Genomic DNA, 19,480 nt, shown 5'->3' with positions numbered 1-19,480 from the left:
GCTTTAACATTCTCAATCGAATCATCAGGTTTTTGGGAATCCTTTATGCAATCCTTCCAAACTTTCCTCCACATTCTTTTCTTGGTTTTCTGAGTCACTTCATCTCAGGAGCTTGAAATGTTGTAGATGGCAGTTTTAATGTTGTTGGATTTCCAAAACTTCTTTAGGCTCAATACATTTTCATCAGTGTTGATGGCTTTAATAGCTTGGGAAAAGGTGTTCCTTATGTAGTAAGCTTTAAATGTGGCAGTAATACCTTGGTCCATTGGTTGGATCAGAGATGTAGTGTTTGGAGGCATGTAAAAATTTTTTATATGATTGTTCAAGCCTTCTAAGCTCTCTTAGCTTGGATGTCCCAGCACACTGTCCATGATCAAAATTTCTTTGTGATCAAGGTTATTTTTCACACAATATTTTTCTACTGTGGGACAGAAGAATTCAGATTACCAATCAATGAAAAGAGGCCTGTTACCCAAGCTTTTTTTATTAGCCTTCCAAATTACAGGTAGGTTTGATTTAGTGAAACCTTTAAGAGCCCTTGAATTTCCAAATGGTAAACTAAAAGGGGTTTTAATTTAAAATCTCCCACAGCATTACCATCCAACAATAAAGTCAACAGAACCATTGTTGTTTTGAAGCCCGGCATGTTTTTTTTTTTTTTTTTCCCTTCTGACACGAAACTTCTTTTAGGCATTTGTTTCCAAAAAAAGTCCTGTTTTGCCTATGTTAAAAACCTGTTGAGCAGTATAACACCCCTCTTCAATAATTTTAGCAAGTTCTTTTTTGAAAGTTTCGGCTCCTTCTTGATTTGCACTTGTGTAGGTTATAGCACTTTTTAAATCTATCAAAACAAGCCCTTACTAGTTTTAAATGGTTCCACATTTTTTTTTTTTTTAGGTGAGTTTTCTTCAGATCTTCATATGGGCTAATCATTTTTTCTTTAATAACAATTGAACTTCTTGGAATTCTGCATTGGATATTATCTTCAATAAAATTATTTAGAAGTGTCTCCATTTCAATCATAATAGTTGGCCTAGCCCTAGTCAATTTGGTTGCTTGCAGTGGAACAGCTGTCTTTCCTGCTGCTAAAATTAATTCTTTATTTTTTATAATTGTTCTTATAGTTGAACCTGCTAGTCCTAAACTATTGCACACATCCATTTGTCATTGACCAGAATCAATTTGCTTCGAAACGTCTAATTTAATTTTCAAACTCAATCCTTTCCTTACCTTTGTCTTCGTACCATGTCCAAATGTTGTTACCTTTTCATTCTTCTCCGCTATTATTAACTCGAAAAGTTAATAATAGCGTTCAACATATGTAACTGTGTTGCATTTTAATTATGATACAATGTTTGAGTAAAAACTGTCCATTATGGACGATGTCTAACACTGTACTGAGTGATGACTTGACTTTGGATAAATGCATATAACACAAATATTACAAGCAACACGGCATGTTCCTTAACTTGATCATTTTTTCAAATGTTGATCTCAGAACTATGTAACAAGACACAATTAAATTTGCGTTGGAGAAAATTTTACCGAGCATGGGAAAATTTCTCAAGTCTATGGGAAACGTTTTAATGCTGTTTTTCGCTTTTCATTCTCATGCTATCGACTACATTAGATGAAATATTTTTGTTAAACATACCCAAAAATTCAATCTGTACACTGGTTAAAGATCTGTATACGAGTTGTGACAGTGTTTTAGTGAGACACAGGTTATAATATAAGAACAGCGTTATAGCAAACAGTGTAAAGCAAACTGCATTATAACAAGGGCCTACTGTATTTTATATAATAAAATAGAGGTTAAATAAATTTAATGAAAATTTTAATTTTTATTTAAAATAGAAGTTAATTTTTTTTATATAATGTTATTATTCCAAAGTGACAATATATATATATATATATATATATATATATACAGTAAACCCCCGCTATTCGCGGTTTCGCGTATTCGCGATCGCCAATTTAATATAAAATGAAACCTAAAAAAATGTGAATTTTAAAGCGCCGTGAATATTTTCCGCCATAAAAAACATGGGCGTGGCTAAAATTATCTTTCCTGGTCAAAACAGCGCTCAGTGGGTGGGGGGAGAGGGGTGACAAAATCGCGAGCGTGGATGTTTCTCGCTAATCCTTGTTCAGTATGTGTTATGCGTTTGTCATGGAAGGTTGTCGTTTGCTTTTAATTTATGTTTATAAATTGAATAAATTTATCAATTTATAAATTGATATGCTTACAAAAATGATAAATCTACCGTTTTGCAGTGTAAAACAGACTTTTTCGAGTGTGTTAACAGAAGAAAGTGACTATTGTGGACAAGTTCTTTCTAACCCCTACAAAAATATGGCTACGAATAAAAAGAGAAATGTGAAAATATCAAAGAAGGTGATGACATTGGCGAATAAAATTGAGTTATTAGACAAACTTTCTAATGGTGAAAGTGTCTCCTCAGTGGCAAAACATTATAAAATCAATGAGTTAACGGTACGATCAATCAAGAAATCGGAAGAAAAAATCTGCCGTAGTGTCCGTGAAAACGCGCTAATTGCTTCAAAAATTTGCTCTGTAACTCGTGATGTTAAATTAGAAAAAATGGAAAAAGCTTTAAATCTGTGGATAGAAGACCGAACTCAAAATAAAATTCCGTTAAGTTCACTCATCATTCGCGAAAAGGCAAAACTCCTTTATCAACACTTTAGCGAAACTGGTGATAGCACTGGCGGGATAAGTTTTTTAGCTAGCAAAGGCGCTGGTTTGAAAGATTTGTTTGAAATTTCTAATAAATATTACATTTAATATTAAATTGTTTCTTATTTTCATTTCGATGCCATACGTTTGCATTTCACTATGTACTGTCTATGTACATAGTCATATTATGAAGGTACATATAATACATACGTAGACAAAATTTTAGACTAGTTTTTCTTATATATTTCATACTTTGGAACGGATCCCCTTTATTACTATGGGAGCCATAACTCAGTATTCGCGTTTTCGGGATTCGCGACATTTCTCAGGAACGTAACCCCCGCGAATAGCGGGGGTTTACTGTATATGCATATCCTGCATAAAAATAAAAAAAAAAATTAAAGATAAAACCTGCATCTTACAACTTTTTGCTTGCTATTTTTCATAGTCAGCATAGCAGTTTAATTCAAAGTAGCTTATTTTATACATGATATCAAAATAAATTATTTGGTATCATGTATAAAATTGTTTTTAATAATAATTAGGATTTCTTTACTTTTGTTATTTCTCTAAATAAAATCAATATTAAGAAAAAAATATCAGCAGAAATACCTTGAAAAAAATTTATTACTATTATTTTTTTTCTCTTTACCTCCTTTGGGCACCTGTTTTGGCAGGACATCATATTTTCTTTCCCCATATCATCAGCTTCTGTCCATTCACGACAAGCAACATATAACATATTTAACTGGCAGTGGCACTGAAGGCGCAGCCTTTGCCGACACGGTGAACAATCACCTGGATGACAAGGCTGAACACATGGGTGAGTACAACCATCAGGACGTAACTTGTTGCATGGTTCTTCACATGCTATGCATGATTCACCAGCCTGTATTGACAGTAATTTACATTAAATTGTTAATAACTAGAACCGAACAATTAAGCTATCAATTACTATGAGATGTGACCACAAAGTAATGACATCAGTTTTTAATAAGTCTAAATTTAATAGAATACACTTCATATAAATGGTATTGTTAATGATAACTACTACATTGAAATTTTAATGGGGACTCTGCAGTATCATATACTTTTTCTAAATGAAATTATTGGTATTAATTACAGATTGTTATTTTAATTACAATAATATTAACCACTGTAAAGTATAATTTGTTGCATTCTCCAAAAAACGAAGGGAGAATATAATTTTCCATCCAGCTATCATCATCTGTCATCGTTCTGCTATTCCACAGGTTGACGTACGAAGCCTCGCCACCATGCCCCGTCAGTGTACTTCTATCTGTTGTTGATTTCACTCGTTTCCTCCTTTCTTAATGGCGTCAATCTTTATCATGTCCTGCCATCTCCCCCCTGGTCTTTTGTTCCTTAATTGTAAATCAAACCTTCTTGGCAAACGCCTCTCATTCATCCTCTTGACATGTCCAAACCATTTCAATCCTATTCTGGAGTTTTTCAACCCAAATTCTCTCCCTAATCACATCATTCCTGAAAATTTTGTCGTGTTTTGTCTTTCCGGCTATGATTCTCACAAATCTCATTTCTGCCTCCTGAATTCTGCTTTCATCCTTTTTCCTCATGGTCCGAGTTTCAGATGCATATGTCAGAATTGGTACATAATAGGCCTGATATATAGCCTTCTTACACTTCAGTGGTATGTTCCTGTTCCAGATCAGATCTCTTGTCTGCCTATAGAAATTCCCGCCCGCTTGTATCCTTCTACTATTTCTTCGTCTTTCACTCAAATCTTTGTAATGGTGCTTCCTAGATACTTTTAGAACCATTTTTTAGCTCTTTCCCTACCATTGCAATGTATCCATCAGGCTTGTCACTCCTCTTTAGAACCATTACTTCACTCTTCTCCTGACTGAAATCCAGTCCAAATTCATTGGCCACACTAGCCCATATATCAATTTGCTGTTGCATTTGTTCCCTGCTCTCTCTCTCTCTCTCTCTCTCCATATGCAGAGGTCATCTGCAAAGAGCATGACTTTCATCTGGTCCTGTCCAAGTTGTTCCACCACTCTACATTGCACATCAATCACGACAGCTATGAACAGTAGTGGTGACAGGACACCTTGTCTCAAACCAGATGTTATTTCGAAGCTGTCCATCAACCCTCATCACTGTTCTTACTTTGCTCACTGTATTGGTATACATATTCTCAATTCTCTCTACAAGATGTTCCTCTAGTATAAATAAATAAATTTTCTTTTTATAATCTGGGACAGCCACAGAGGATCAGTGGAGTTTATAAGACAGAGACTACAATAATATTACTGTATGTATTTTATGATATTGTACGGATTCTAGGTGCAGAACGTAACTGAGTACTTTCATTTTGATCACTCAGCTATGATCAACTTGGAAGAACTATAAATTAAGACTGTTGTAAACTGGCAGGATAGTAAGAAAAGCACAAGTATTTGTGATAGTGAGCTGGTTTAGAAACCTTTAATTCTTCACGTAATGATATCAGAGAGAGAGATCATGCACTGATATATCATCCTCCATTACTTACTTAGAAGGAACCATAAAAGAAAAAAAAAAAAAACCTGCTGGAAATGCAAAACTAAGAGTGTGAGAGGGAACTAAAAGCTCAGTTCAGTTCACAGATAACGTGCTGTTTCATAATCAGTCAATAAATTCATAAAGATATGAAAATTAAAGGAAAAAGAATTTGAAAAATCATGCAGAATAATCTACAAGCTGAATAATCAGTTTATTTAATTTATAGTTTTTTGGGGGAGGCCGTTTACTTCCTCTGATATGTCATTACTCAAGACATTTTTAAATTTTGCTCGTCAAGACCTTTGTTTTCCTGATGGTAGTTTTTATTTATGGAAACAGCCAAATTCATTTAGAGCCAAGACAAAAAATAAGGTGAGTGATCAAGATGTGTAATAATCAAAAAACTGTTTCAAAGAAAGTGAACTCAGTTAGAGCATGTTATGATGAATTCTGGACGAACAATGGCACTGATATCAATGAAACAAATCAAGTCTTCACTTGCCATTTCAACATGCACGTTTTCAGATCACATGGCAAAACTTTTATCTCTGATTATCATCTTTCTTAAAATGATAATTAAATTTCCTTTCAATAAAAACTATTATCCAGCTTTCCTCAAAAGATCAGAACAAATGTCAAGTCTTTGCTTCCCATTCATCACTCAAAATGCATGGCAAAATATGTACAGATCCTCATGTTGAAGTTTTCTTTCTGAATGTTTCTTTACTTAAATATAATTCTTCAGCCATCTCTAAACTAAGCAAAACATACCACGTGTATGGTTTGCTTAGTTTAAAGTGCCCTCATAAAACAATATCTGTACACGAATACAGTAAATCCTCATTAAACCAGACTAATAGGGGCTGAGAGGTGTCCGTTTTAATGAAAGTCTGGATTATATGAAATACGCTTTGTAATGTCTAGTGTGTAACAAAGTTGTACACCTGGTTCAATTGATAACCCTCCTTCTAAAAAAATCATTCAGTTGTTTTCTGAAAGGCTCAACAGCTTCAAAATCAGCACTAAGAATTTCCCCAAACATTTTCTTGTTTGAAATGTTATGCAATCTTCTAAATCTAAAAAGCCAATCTGAGCTCACTTTAAATTGTTCAATTCCTAACTGTTTAGCCAGTCTCTCCGCTGCTGCTTGAATTTCTATTCCTCGCACAGCCAAACCAGACAAACGAAGTTGGGAAAACTATTTGTGCACAGCATCATCTAGTACTTTATCAGTAGGCATCCACATTTGTTTAACTTTACTTTTTTCTTTCTCCACGTTAAACTTGAGAACAAAATTACGAATTTCACATTTTTTTTTTTTTTTAATGTCCGACACTGTTTGTTTTGCGATACTGTACTCAAGACAGATGCTGGACACTGAAGCTCCTTTTTCAGGTTTTTCTATCCCCGATTAGTTTATTGTGAAGAAAAAGAGTTTTGTACTCAAAACGCTTTTTCTTCACAATAAACTATCACTTCTGTCCTACGCTAGGCTTACTTAAAGACATTGTTTAACTGTGCAGCACAAACAACAAAAGATAGAAGCATGTAACTGCAGAGCAAACGACAAACAACTGTCTGAACCGCAGCTGGGAACCAGGTTGTTTGTGCAGCAGGAGTCATCACAGCTCAATGACCTTGGACACAATACATACGACCTTTGAGCCAGATTGATTTTTAAACTTTTAATTTTTTTTTAGAGCTGTCCAGATTAATGAGGGTTTACTGTAGTTTTCTATATATCTAAATTGGTTCTACTCTATCAACTATGCCCAATATTTATTTATTTATAAGTGTACTAGGTGGTCCCTGCCAACTTTGTAAACCCACCATATGTTTATAGTATTGTACAGACAGTATCACAAAGATTTAAAATATCACAAAAAGATTTAATGTTCAATAAATGTATCAAAATTAAAGTTTGGCTCATTATTAAGAAAATAGTAGAAGTATTTTTAAAAAATTAACCTTAGCAAATTAAATTGCTTTATATATATATATATATATATATATATATATAATAAATTTACACTGTTAGAAAACAGTAAGTTAAATAAAAATTAATGTAATAATATGAAGATAAATGAATTGCAAATAATAGCCCAGAAAAGATAGAAAGAATATTTAAATAAATAAATAATCATAAACCAAGATACATATCTTATCAAGAAGCCGCAAAGTATTTTGATTTAGCTAGACAGTTTAGTGCAAATTCGGCAAAATTTTTTATTAAATTATTTTAAATTTGGTAATTTTTCTATTTTAAATTTTGTACATCTAAACTAGAAAAATTTACCAAATTTAATATGATTTAGCAATTTTGCCTAATTTCCACTGAACTGGCTGGCTAATTGAAACAGTGCTTCCATAAACCATGATCATAAGAGATATAGATTTGTCCATAGGCAGTTTTTGTAATATCTGTACTGACATTTTTGAATTTAATGTTACAAAATTGAAATAAAATCTCTTCTGATTTTACAATTTTTAAATTTGCAAATGAAATTTTTTTTAAAAATAAATTACACTATGCTATGTAACTATATTAATTTGAATGATTTAGTATTATTTCAGTAGGTTCTTACAGCATGTGAGGGTTAGGGTTCCTGGTATCCCCTCTGTAAGTGAGAATTCAAGGATGTTTTGGTCCTCCTCATAGAAAACTCTTGTATTAAGGTAAAACTAGGTGGACTCCTTATAAACATTTATGTATACACATATATAAATTTTACTTGAATGTACATAGATTTTAGCATTAGCAGAGGCATTTGATGCAAGAAAGCAAGCTTATGCAGCATCAGCCAAAAAAAAAAAAAAAACCCACTTCCACTTCACCCCTCTGTTCGTTCAAAATACCTGTCCAGCTGAGCCTTAAACTTATTTAGGCTATCAACCTCCACCACAAGGGATGGAAGTCTGTTCCACCAACCAACCAACCACTCGCTGGCTAAAGGCAAATTTCCGCATGTCTATCCTACATCTGTCTTTCCTCAATTTGAATTTATGCCCTCTCAGGTGATTTTTCTGAGCTAGAGGAAGAATCCCATCAGCATTGAGCATGCTTAAACCATTCAAGGCTTTATACACCTCTATCAGATCACCTCGCTGGTGCCTAGTCTCCAGACACTGTAATTTGCAAAACTTAAGCCTTTCTTCGTAAGAGCACGCCTTTGTTCCATTCACTAATCTTGTTGCCCTTCTCTGTACTCGTTCCAGCAGCTCTACATCCTTCTTGAAATGAGGCCTCCAGACCTGTATACAGTACTCTAGGTGTGGCCTGACCATTGCCTTATACAATGGAATAATCACCTCCTTATCCCTGCTGGAAAAATTCCTGTATATCATTGACAGTACTCCATGAGCTACTTTTGCAGCCCGTCTGCACTGCTCAGAGAACTTCATATCTGCCTGCACAACCACCCCCAGGTCCCTTTCATTCTCTACCACTGTCAGTGTAGTACCACAGAGTTGATATGTTGCTCTGGGGTTGCTGTTTCCCATGTGTAGTACTTTACATTTGTCAATGTTAAACTTCATTTGCCACCTCTCAGCCCATCTGTTCAACCTTTCCAGATCCTGTTGCAGCAGCATAGTGTCAGTAGTGTCCTTGACAACCCTGCCAACCTTTGTATCATCTGCAAACTTGGACATTAAGCTTGATATACCATCATCAATATCATTTATAAATACAGAAAACAATAATGGACCCAGCCCTGAGGGACTCCACTAATAACATTAGTCCACGATGAGCAGTGTCCATTGATTACCACTCTCTGTCTTCTCCCCCTCAACCACCCCTTTATCCATAGCAGCAATTTGCCTCCAATGTCACACTGCTCCAATTTGTGTAGCAGTCTTCCATGTGCAACAGTATCAAAAGCCTTTCTAAGATCCAAGTATATAATATCAAAGTTATTCCCTGCATCCAGTTCTTTTGTGACTGCATCATAATATCCAATCAAGTTGGTCAGGCAAGACTTCCCCTTAACAAAACCATGCTGTGTCTGAGCTATAACTGAAGTCTTGTCTAAATGATCCTGCAGTGCTTCTGCAGGATCATTTAAATGAAGTACAGTCAGGATAAGTCTAAAGGTGCACCCTCATAAAGGGTGCACCTTTAGCACAGGCTGTGTTTAGGCTAAAGACAAATTATCATCCTTATTAATCCATAAGGTATCATCTAATTCAAGTATGGAATTCTTATTTTTCCAAATTAAAAGATGGTACTGTGCATCTGCTATAATATAGGTCTTTCCTTTCTTCTTTTCAAGAGAAGAAAAATGCATGGGATGAAAAAAAAATTATCAGGCGACACAGAAGCATATGGTAGATATAAACCAGTCTGCAATCAAGTTACAATGGAGGTTAGGCAAGCGAAGGCAGATTACGAGACATCTTTGGCGTAGGATGCAAAGAAAAATAGCAAAGACTACTTTTGTAAACACTATAAGGAAGGGGATGAATCAAGCTGGCCCACTTGATATTGATGGTTTGACTGTTGCTGACAAACTGAATGAGTACTTTGCATCTACATTCACACACGAGGAATTCTTAAGGGAAAGGGTGGGCAACCTCCGGCCCATGAATATGCATAATCCAGCACACCGATGAAAAAGGAAATTTTTGGAATTATCTCAACATGAATTTTATAAAAATTTGAACCAAGAATAATTCCACAGTGAACAGATAATGCAAAGAAAACTTTGTCATTATTTGAAAGTAATACAGATGTGAACAATTTTTTTCAAAAATGACATTAATAAAATCCAAGTCCTGAGTTTCTGACTTAAAATTTAGAAAATACTCTGCATGTTGCTACGACAAATATTGATCCGCTGATAAAAAAATAACTAGCAACATATCTTTCATTAAATATTATAAAAATAAAATATTGAAATTTTTGTTACAGGAATTGTATTTGTATTTTGTTACTATAATCGTATTTTTGTAATTTTATCTTGAATTTGTATTTTGTTTTTGTTATTAATAAAATTAATTATATGTACGTGTATTTATTTTTTTTATGAAACCCCCAAACACAGGAGGTATAAGAACCTATAGTACTTAGTACCATGCATGGGTTGGAGGTTGAGAAGATGAAAGAAGATATCTGTTGAATTTAGACTTGAACTTCTGTAGACTGTAATTTTCAGGAAATATGTATGAAGGAAGGTTGTTCCAGAAAACGGCAGTTGAATGAATAAACGAGGAAGATGAAAAGTTAATTCTGTGAGTTTGAAGTTGGACAGTAAATGGATGTTGGCAGCACGTGTTCGGACTGTTTTGAAAGCGAGAGAGAGCAGGAATTATAGAAGCAAATTCAGAAGAGCAGTGCCCATGGAAGTATCTGTAGAAAAAAGGTATGCAGCAGACACAGTACGTCTATAAGACAGAGTGGAGAGACTGTTAGAGATGAGTTATTAATTAACCTAACTACCCTCTTCTGAATGGAATCTAGAAGCCTGAGAGAGGTTTTGGGGGCACCACCCCAGATGTGGAAACAATATTCCATGGTAGTGCAGATTTGCAATTTTTATAGAGTGAACAGCTGTTTGGAAGAAAAGTAACACTGAGAACAAAAGAGAAAACCAAGAGATTTTTAGATGCAGAAGAAGCAATATTTGTAATGTTCTTGTGCCAAGAGAGATTGTAAGTCAGGGTAATCCCCATCTTGCCTAGAAATCGGAGTGTCACCAAAGACAAGCATAGGAACAGAAGAATCCTTTTTGCGAGAATATAAGACAAGACTGAGTTTTAGAAGAATTGAAATCAACTATGTTGTCTTTGGCCAACTGGAGAATTACCTGGAGATTGGCATTTAAGGAACTGGTAGCGGATATTTGAGAAGTTGAAGCTGATCGGGCAGGGCGAGTTTTCTCAAACTGGGAAGTGGAATGCAATGTGCTATCATCAGCAAAACTATGTATAGGATTTGCAGTCAATCAAAGAAGATCATTAGATAAATTATAGAATGTCTTAAAATACCGTGTGATTAGACTAAGTTTCAATAGCAAAAGCTTAATTTACGGTACTCACCTTGGACGATCTGCAGTTGTTATTTGGGTGAATGAATGAATGAATGAATGACTAAATTTCTGGGATGGGTAATTTAAAGTTAAGTAGATTAATTGGTAAGTTTACGGGATGAGAATAAATTAAAAACGGAATTAAAATATGCACAAAGAAGCAGAAGTGCACAACTCCGTCCCTGGTTGTCATGAAGAATTAATTAATTAAGAACTCTAAAATATGTAAAACAGATGAGGCTAATAGTCATAACGGTAGACTTTCGTTTTGTTAAAAATGTCTCCAGTTGGCAAAGTTTAGTGGAGAGACAGAATGCGTGCTGTATTTTAAAGGAATTTTTATGTTCCCGTGATGCACTTTGCGACATGCGGAAATCTCAAGTGTGTGAGATTCCAAACCGGGGAAAGGTTGGAGGGTAGTTTTGCATTTATGATGTTTAATTTAGAGTAGTGATGGAACCATTCTATGATGAGGGCTTCGTATTGGAGAATTTTGTAACTGGTTTTTAGTTTTACTATGGTAATGGCTGAATCAACTAGGGAGGTGTGGTTGTGGGAATGCACGTGTAATGTGAGCTCGGTGCTGGATTGTCCTGTTCTGAAACTGTTATAGTGATAATATGCCCATGTATTATTTTAGTGGAACAGAATTTTGTTGTAGTACTTCCAATACAGCAAGCATTGCAATTTTGTTGGTATTTAATCAAATATATAATGTTATTCATGTCACCTGTTGAGTATTTATGTGTTTCTTTATATGTACTGAAAATATAAGTGTAATGTCTGTGCCCGCGAACACTCAGCGGAATTGTCCCACGAGACCACTATGGTAGGGGAGGATGATACGTGTGTTTCCTTTTGTGATATGTTTAGTTGGATTATTGATGTTGTTTTTTGCAATGGAAATAATGTGTTGAATTAAATGAGGTGGGTAGTCCCTAGCCATAATCTTTTTTGTGAGGTATTGTAGCTCAGTAGATAGGTCGTCATGTGAAGTGCTGTATTTTATGGCGTTATGGATTTGATTGTAAAGAACAGCTTTTTTTGTGCTAATTGGGTGGTGTGATGCAAAGTGTAAATATTTCCCTGTGTGTGTTTTTTTTCTAAAGATCTTGGTTCCCAGCCTGGTGCCTGTTTTGTATATAGTAAGGTTGAGAAAGTTGATTTGTTTATTAACTTCTGTTTCAAGTGTGTATTTCAATCTATCATGTATTGAGTTGAATTTAGTAAAAAGATTGTCAATTGTGATTCTATTTCCAATTATACGTATATCGTCTGCGTATCGTATGTATAGTTTTATCCCTGAAGGGTAAGGCTGTAGAATTTGGTTTTCTATTGTTGCTAAATAAATCTCAGATAAAGGAGCGGAAATACCTAGACCCATGGGTAGGCCGAATGTTTGTTCGAATATTTGGTTATGGAACCTGAAGTGTCTGGCATCTAGTAGTAATGAGGTAAGTTCTAGGATATTGTTGATGGAGAGAGAGAGAGGTACGGTTGATTAAAGTGTTGTCTGTCATTAGATATTCACGTAAAGCTTGTAATGTGAATGGTATGTGTACATTTGTGTATAATGATACTACGTCAAAAGACGCTAAGATGTCTTCATCGGAGATTATGGTGGTACTTATTTTTTCGAATGTTTGATTGGTGTTGCTGATTTTAAAATTAGAGAATCTTGTGAAGGGGGATATAATTTTTACTAAAAAAGTGGATAAATTGGTGAAGGCAGATTTACTAAAGGAAATTATTGGTCTTAGGGGGTGGCCAGGTTTGTGTAATTTGGTAATACCAAACGTGTGGGAGGATATTGTTACGTATGCCAATCTGTTGTAGGGTGATTTCTTTGTTTGATCTGAGTCTCCTTAGGATTACATCGAGTTTATTTTTTAGTTTGGAAATATTGTAGGTATTGTCAATTTTGTAGGTATCTTGATCAGAGAGGATCTGTTCCATTTTATCTATGTAGGCATTTTTGTCTAGGATTACAATTGTGTCGCCTTTGTCTGCTTTTTGTATAATGATATCAGGGGTGTTACTTAATTTATGTATATCAAGTAGCTGTTGTTTTTTTATGTTGGGTTGAGAGGTGAGTTTTGAACTAATTATAGCGTTGGTTTGGTGTATGATACACCACTTATCAGGGTGATGTTAGAGTTTTGTTTGTAGTTCTATGATACAATCTTTTATGGGGTAATGGTGGTCTCTTATGGCGAAATTAAACCCGTGTTCCAATCCTGCGAGTTCAGTGGTAGTAAAGGTTTTTGAAGAAATATTAACGGTGGAGATTTGTGCGGTTTTTTTGTTTTTTGTGTAAGCGTAATCCATTTCTTAGTGTGCCTTTGTTCCACATCTTGGAGGGCTGCATTAATGCATACGAAAAACAGTCGGCAAACCATAGGTGGAAAGATGGAAGCTTGTTTAGAAGATGCCAAACATGATTGAAAGCCTTTGAGATGTCAAGAGCAACTGCTCGTGTTTCACAGAACATTTCCATTGAATTGTCCATAAATGGGTAACACAAGCCAGAATATCACCAGTGGATCGACACTGACGGAATCCATACTGGCAATCGTTGATCAGACAGAAGGTTTCTAGATAGTTTAAGAGTTGGCGGTTAATTGATTTCTCCATTACTTTATGGGCTTGGCACACCAAGAATCCTAGGCTGGATATCAATCATTCTTCTCTTTCTTGGGGATTCCCCCAAGAAAGAACCTTACGTGGAAGATTCAAAGTTATCGTTATTATCACAAATGCAATAAGTTCTAGTTTACTACCCATTTATAATATATTGCGCTAACAGAAAAGCCCAATAAACCGGAAAGTGCAAATTGTTTTTATTGTTTAATGGTAGTGACCTCCAGAAATGTGCTTTAGGAAACTATTACAAAGGCATTTAAAATTGATTCTTATAATGGAATATATGATAACGATGAAAGTGTGGTGCGATTTCCATTATAAAAATGACCTTCTAGAGACATAAATAGCTTAGTCATATAGTGAAAATTTCAACTTCCACAGTCTTTGAACGAATTACCAAAAAACCAATGTGTTATTGGGTTCACATTACAATATTTTCACGATACCTCCATTTATTCCTACGGGATGCAAAATACGTTTCCATGATTTTTTTTAAGTTTGCACCAGCCGGAAAAATCATACGTAAAGTGGTATTTCTGTAAGTCGAGTATTACGTAAGCCGGGGAGTTCCTGTACAGTCAGTCCTCGTATAGCACGATAGTTGTGTTCCTAGAAACCCTCATGCAATATGAACTACAGGCCCTATGGGGAAAAATAGGGTAAGGTGCCGACCACCCAAGATTGAACACACATTTGTAACCAAACACAATAAATAATGGTAATAAAATACGTATTTTATTACGACTATTACGTAATAAAATATTGCGCAAACTTGTTTTTTGTTTGATTTTCTATCCAAACAGATGACAGCCGTTCCATCTCTTCCAATTCTTGTGTCTTAATCTAATGGATTTTAATCACACTTTGAGTTGTTCCTGCTATGAAAGTTGTTTTTATTTTCTCTGCATTCTTTGTAATTCTCGGCGTTGCCTCATTTAGGGCTGTAAGCACGTGCAATATCACATGGTCTTTCATTTCGCTCAAAGCGTTTCAGAATTTCATATTTTTTCTCTATCGACAGAGGCGGACTGGCCATAAGCCTTACCAGGGGAAACCCTGGTGGACCGGAGGCTGCTATAAATTTTCCCGAGTAAGAATTTTTGACCCAGTCCACCTCCGTTTATCGATTTGCTTTTCTTTTTCTCTCTGAGTCTGTAGTGTCTTCACCAGGACACTTCCTTTTCCCACCTTTTAAGTATTTTACTCATTTTTAGGTAACAAAGCAGAATACAAAATGAGGACGCACTTGATACACATAAACAAGCTGCGCGTGTGTAGCAACTGAATAAACAACACCGTAAAGGCCGAGATACACTATTAACACCTCACATTTTATTAAAGCACATTTCTGGGGGTTACTACCATAAAACAATAAAAACAATTTCCAGTTGCGTTTGTGCTAGTGGAATCTGTTATAAACTGGTAGTAAACTCGATCTAATTGCATTTGCGATAATACCGATAGCCGGAATTGTGTGGGTTTTTACGTTATTATGGTGAAATGTGTTTCCCCTTCACCGATATAAGAAACATAAATACATTTTCAGAATCTTCTCTTCATTCCTATCGTGTTGCGTTCGTTTGGGGTGATTCTGCGTTCAACTGCCATTTCTTGTAAAAACAAAGGCGAATCGTGCATAAGCGAATTCGGTTTGTGTTATATAAGATATCGTGCCCCTATTTATAAATCGTGTATGATCGAATTTGTGTAATGTAGCAGTAGTAGTGGCATGTGATGCAAGAAAAGCAAGTGTGTGAGCTTATGCAGCATCGGCCAAAAAAAAAAAAAAAAAAAAAAATCACACCATTGCCTCCAAATGCCTGTCCAGTTCTTCCTTAAATTTATTCAACCTATCAACTTCCACAACGACAGATGGAAGTTTGTTCCAGCAATTAATCACCCGCTGGTTAAAGGCAAATTTTTAATTGAGGTAGTTAGGTAGCTCTAACGTATAATTTATAGAGTAATACGCTTCACTGTTTCTATTAGATAGCGTAGTATTGACATTTAATTAATTTAATTTATTGATTTTATTAATTTAAAGTATCATGCCCCAAACTAGAGCAGCAAAGCAACGGGCACAAAGTGGCAGGAGTGCTGTGACTCGGGGGAGAACTGAGGGGGGGGAAGGCATTCTCCAACGCACCACAGCCTAAAAAAATGTGCAACTTGTGAAATGTTTGCCGAACTCTCTGGAACGGAACATGACATTGCCATGGGGGATGTCTTTGTGTGTGCGCGATGTAAGGAAATCAGGCAACAACTCAGCGTTGTTATGGGCCTATATGAGAGTTTGAAGGACAGGGTTGATGCCCTCGAAAGATCTAAATTGAGGGGCCCATCAGGCTCTCAGCTGCCCACATCAACGCCAGAGCTTGCACTTGGTCATCAAGCAACACAGCGGCAACCCCCAAGGCAGAATGCGCTGGTCCCACAGGAACTAGTAGTTGTTGGTGACTATTGTCAGGGAAACGGGAAACATGCTTTGTAAAAAGGATAGGTGGAACAGGACCAGGGTATGTCTGCCAGGGGCAAAGGTTGATGACGTTGTAGAGCGGATATCATTTTTAAGGGCACAAAAGATGATATAGTTGTACACGTTGGCACTAATGATATTAGGAGTATGAGACCAGCAGAATTACTTAACAAGTACAGGTCACTGTAAAACAAAAGCCGAGAATTAGGGTTGAATTTAAAAGTGTCTGCAATTCTGCCCAGACACGATAGAAGGGAGTATATGATGAGAGCCTTGTCAATCAATTCGGCCCTGGAAAGAATGTGCAAGGCTCAAGGGGTAGAATTTTTTTCAGCCTGGACTGTACTTGTTAACAGGAGAGACTGCTTCTATAGGGATGGGATAACACTTAAATAGAAAGGGTGCAAGAATATTTGCTGATGATATCAAGGCAGTGTTAGGTGGGTCGGAAAACTGACAGCTTGGGGGGGATACAAGGACTAATAGTTTAACAGTAGCCGTAGGCAGAGGTGAAGGTGATTCTTGTACAATTTCTATTAGAATAAGTAGCGACCTGGAGCGTGGGGTGTTGGGGGTTTCAGGGACGGATGGCAGTCATCCTGAAATAGGTGGGTATATGGGATGTGTTAGGGTAACTAAGAATAGGAGTAGGAGCATGTATGCTTGCATGTATACCAATGCTAGAAGTATAGTAAATAAATTTGATGAATTTGAAGTGTTGGTCGAGACATCAAAGGCGGATATTGTTGGGATAGCAGAGACGTGGTGTCACACAGATATAAGGAATGCTGAACTGGAATTTGGGGAGTACAATGTGTACAGAAAGGATAGACAGGATAGAAAGGGAGGTGGTGTTATGCTGTTAATTAAGAAAAACATAAAATCAAAAGAAGTGCATCCAGTTGATATAGATGAACAGTGCACTGTTGAGTCAGTTTGGTGTGACATAAGCACTGCGAAAGCAAAAATAAGAGTAGGAGTGTGTTATAGGCCTAATGACTCGAATGAGTACAATGAACAATTGTACAAAGAAATAGAGTGGGCTAGTAAATCGGAATGTCTTATAATGGGGGATTTTAACTTGCCAGATATTGACTGGAACTTGTGGGTTGGTCACGCACACACTAGTCAGACTTTTGTTGGTTTATTGGATGATTGTCTTCTGCAGCTGCATGTTCGAGAGGCAACCAGAGAAAGTAATACTCTTGATCTGGTTATCAGCAGTGATCATTCGTGTATAAAGAATTTGCAGATAAAGGAACCACTAGGTGGCAGTGATCACAGTGTACTGATGTGGGATTTACTTAAAGATTTAATTACCATCAGGGGTAAAGGAAAGGGTTTTTGTTTCAGTAAAGGTGAGTACAGTGCTCTCTGACAGTTTTTAAATTCTGTTCAGTGGGATCAACTGACGATGTTACCAACAGTAAATTCTAAGTGGGAAGCGTTCAAGGAATTAATCGTGGAAGCTATTAAAAGTTTCATACTTATTAAGAATAACTGTTCAAGGTTTACGCCTAAATGGTTATCTAATGAACTAATGAGACTCGTAATAGAGAAGAAAAATGCATGGGATGCATATAAATTATCAAGCGACTCAGAAGCCTATGGCAGATATAAGCTAGTCTGTAATCAGGTGACAAAGGAGGTTAGGCAGGCAAAGGCAGATTACGAGAAATCCTTGGCAAAAGATGCTAAGAAAAACAGCAAGGATTTCTTTACTTATATAAACTCTTAAAGTAAGGGGATGAATCTGATTGGTCCACTAGACATCGATGGTTCGACTGTTGATCATCCTGCTCAGATAGCAAACAAACTGAATGAGTATTTTGCATCTACATTCTCACATGAGGAATTATTAAGGTTTGAAAATTAGCATTAGTAGAGGCATTTGATGCAAGAAAGCAAGCTTATGCAGCATCAGCCAAAAAAAAAAAAAAAAAAACCTGCTTCCACTTCACCCCTCTGTTCATTCAAAATACCTGTCCAGCTGAGCCTTAAACTTATTTAGGCTATCAACTTCCACGACAAGGGATGGAAGTCTGTTCCACGAACCAACCACCCGCTGGCTAAAGGCAAATTTCCACACGTCTATCCTACATCTGTCTTTCCTCAATTTGAATTTATGCCCTCTCAGGTGATTATTCTGAGCGAGAGGAAGAATCCCATCAGCACTGAGCATGCTCAAACCATTCAAGGCCTTATACACCTCTATCAGATCACCTCGCTGGTGCCTGGTCTCCAGACACTGTAATTTGCAAAACTTAAGCCTTTCTTCGTAAGTGCACCCCTTTGTTCCATTCACTAATCTTGTTGCCCTTCTCTGTACTCGTTCCAGCAGCTCTACATCCTTCTTGAAATGAGGCCTCCAGACCTGTATACAGTATTCTACGTGTGGCCTGACCATTGCCTTATACAAGGGAATAATCACCTCCTTATCGCTGCTAGAAAAATTCCTATATATCATTGACCCATGAGCTACTCTTGCAGCCCATCTGCACTGCTCAGAGAACTTCATATCTGCCTGCACAACCACCCCCAGGTCCCTTTCATTCTCTACCACTGTCAGTGTAGTACCACAGAGTTGATACGTTGCTCTGGGGTTGCTGTTTCCCATGTGTAGTACTTTACATTTATCAATGTTAAACTTCATTTGCCACCTCTCTGCCCATCTGCTCAACCTTTCCAGATCCTGTTGCAGCATCATAGTGTCAGTAGTGTCCTTGACAACCCTGCCTACCTTTGTATCGTCTGCAAACTTCGACATTAAGCTTGATATACCCTCATCAATATCATTTATGAATACAGAAAACAATAATGGACCCAACACTGAGCCCTGAGGGACTCCACTAATAACATTAGTCCACGACAAGCAGTGTCCATTGATTACCACTCTGTCTTCTCCCCCTCAGCCACCCCTTTATCCACAGCAGCAATTTGCCTCCAATGCCACACTGCTCCAATTTGTGCAGCAGTCTTCCATGTGCAACAGTATCAAAAGCCTTTCTAAGATCCAAGTATATAATATCAAAGTTATTCCCTGCATCCAGTTCCTTTGTGACTGCATCATAGTATCCAATCAAATTGGTCAGGCAGGACTTCCCC

General features: G+C 36.6%; 1 protein-coding gene across 2 annotated transcripts in view; it reads right to left on the bottom strand.

The window, feature by feature from the left end:
* Positions 1–19,480, bottom strand: part of LOC150082059 (NF-X1-type zinc finger protein NFXL1) — a 252,064-nt gene that overhangs the window by 1,444 nt on the left and 231,140 nt on the right. For both annotated transcript variants that reach the window (XM_090379082.1, XM_090379083.1), the window contains exon 17: positions 3,354–3,590. In XM_090379082.1, the coding sequence (XP_090235208.1) occupies positions 3,354–3,590 (237 nt within the window). The remainder of the gene's footprint in view (positions 1–3,353; positions 3,591–19,480) is intronic.

The sequence above is a fragment of the Mastigoproctus giganteus genome, chromosome 8, assembly GCF_048544385.1.
Source record: "Mastigoproctus giganteus isolate SK-2022 chromosome 8, ASM4854438v1, whole genome shotgun sequence".
Classification (NCBI taxonomy): domain Eukaryota; kingdom Metazoa; phylum Arthropoda; class Arachnida; order Uropygi; family Thelyphonidae; genus Mastigoproctus; species Mastigoproctus giganteus.
This window is presented reverse-complemented; position numbering and strand designations above follow the sequence as displayed.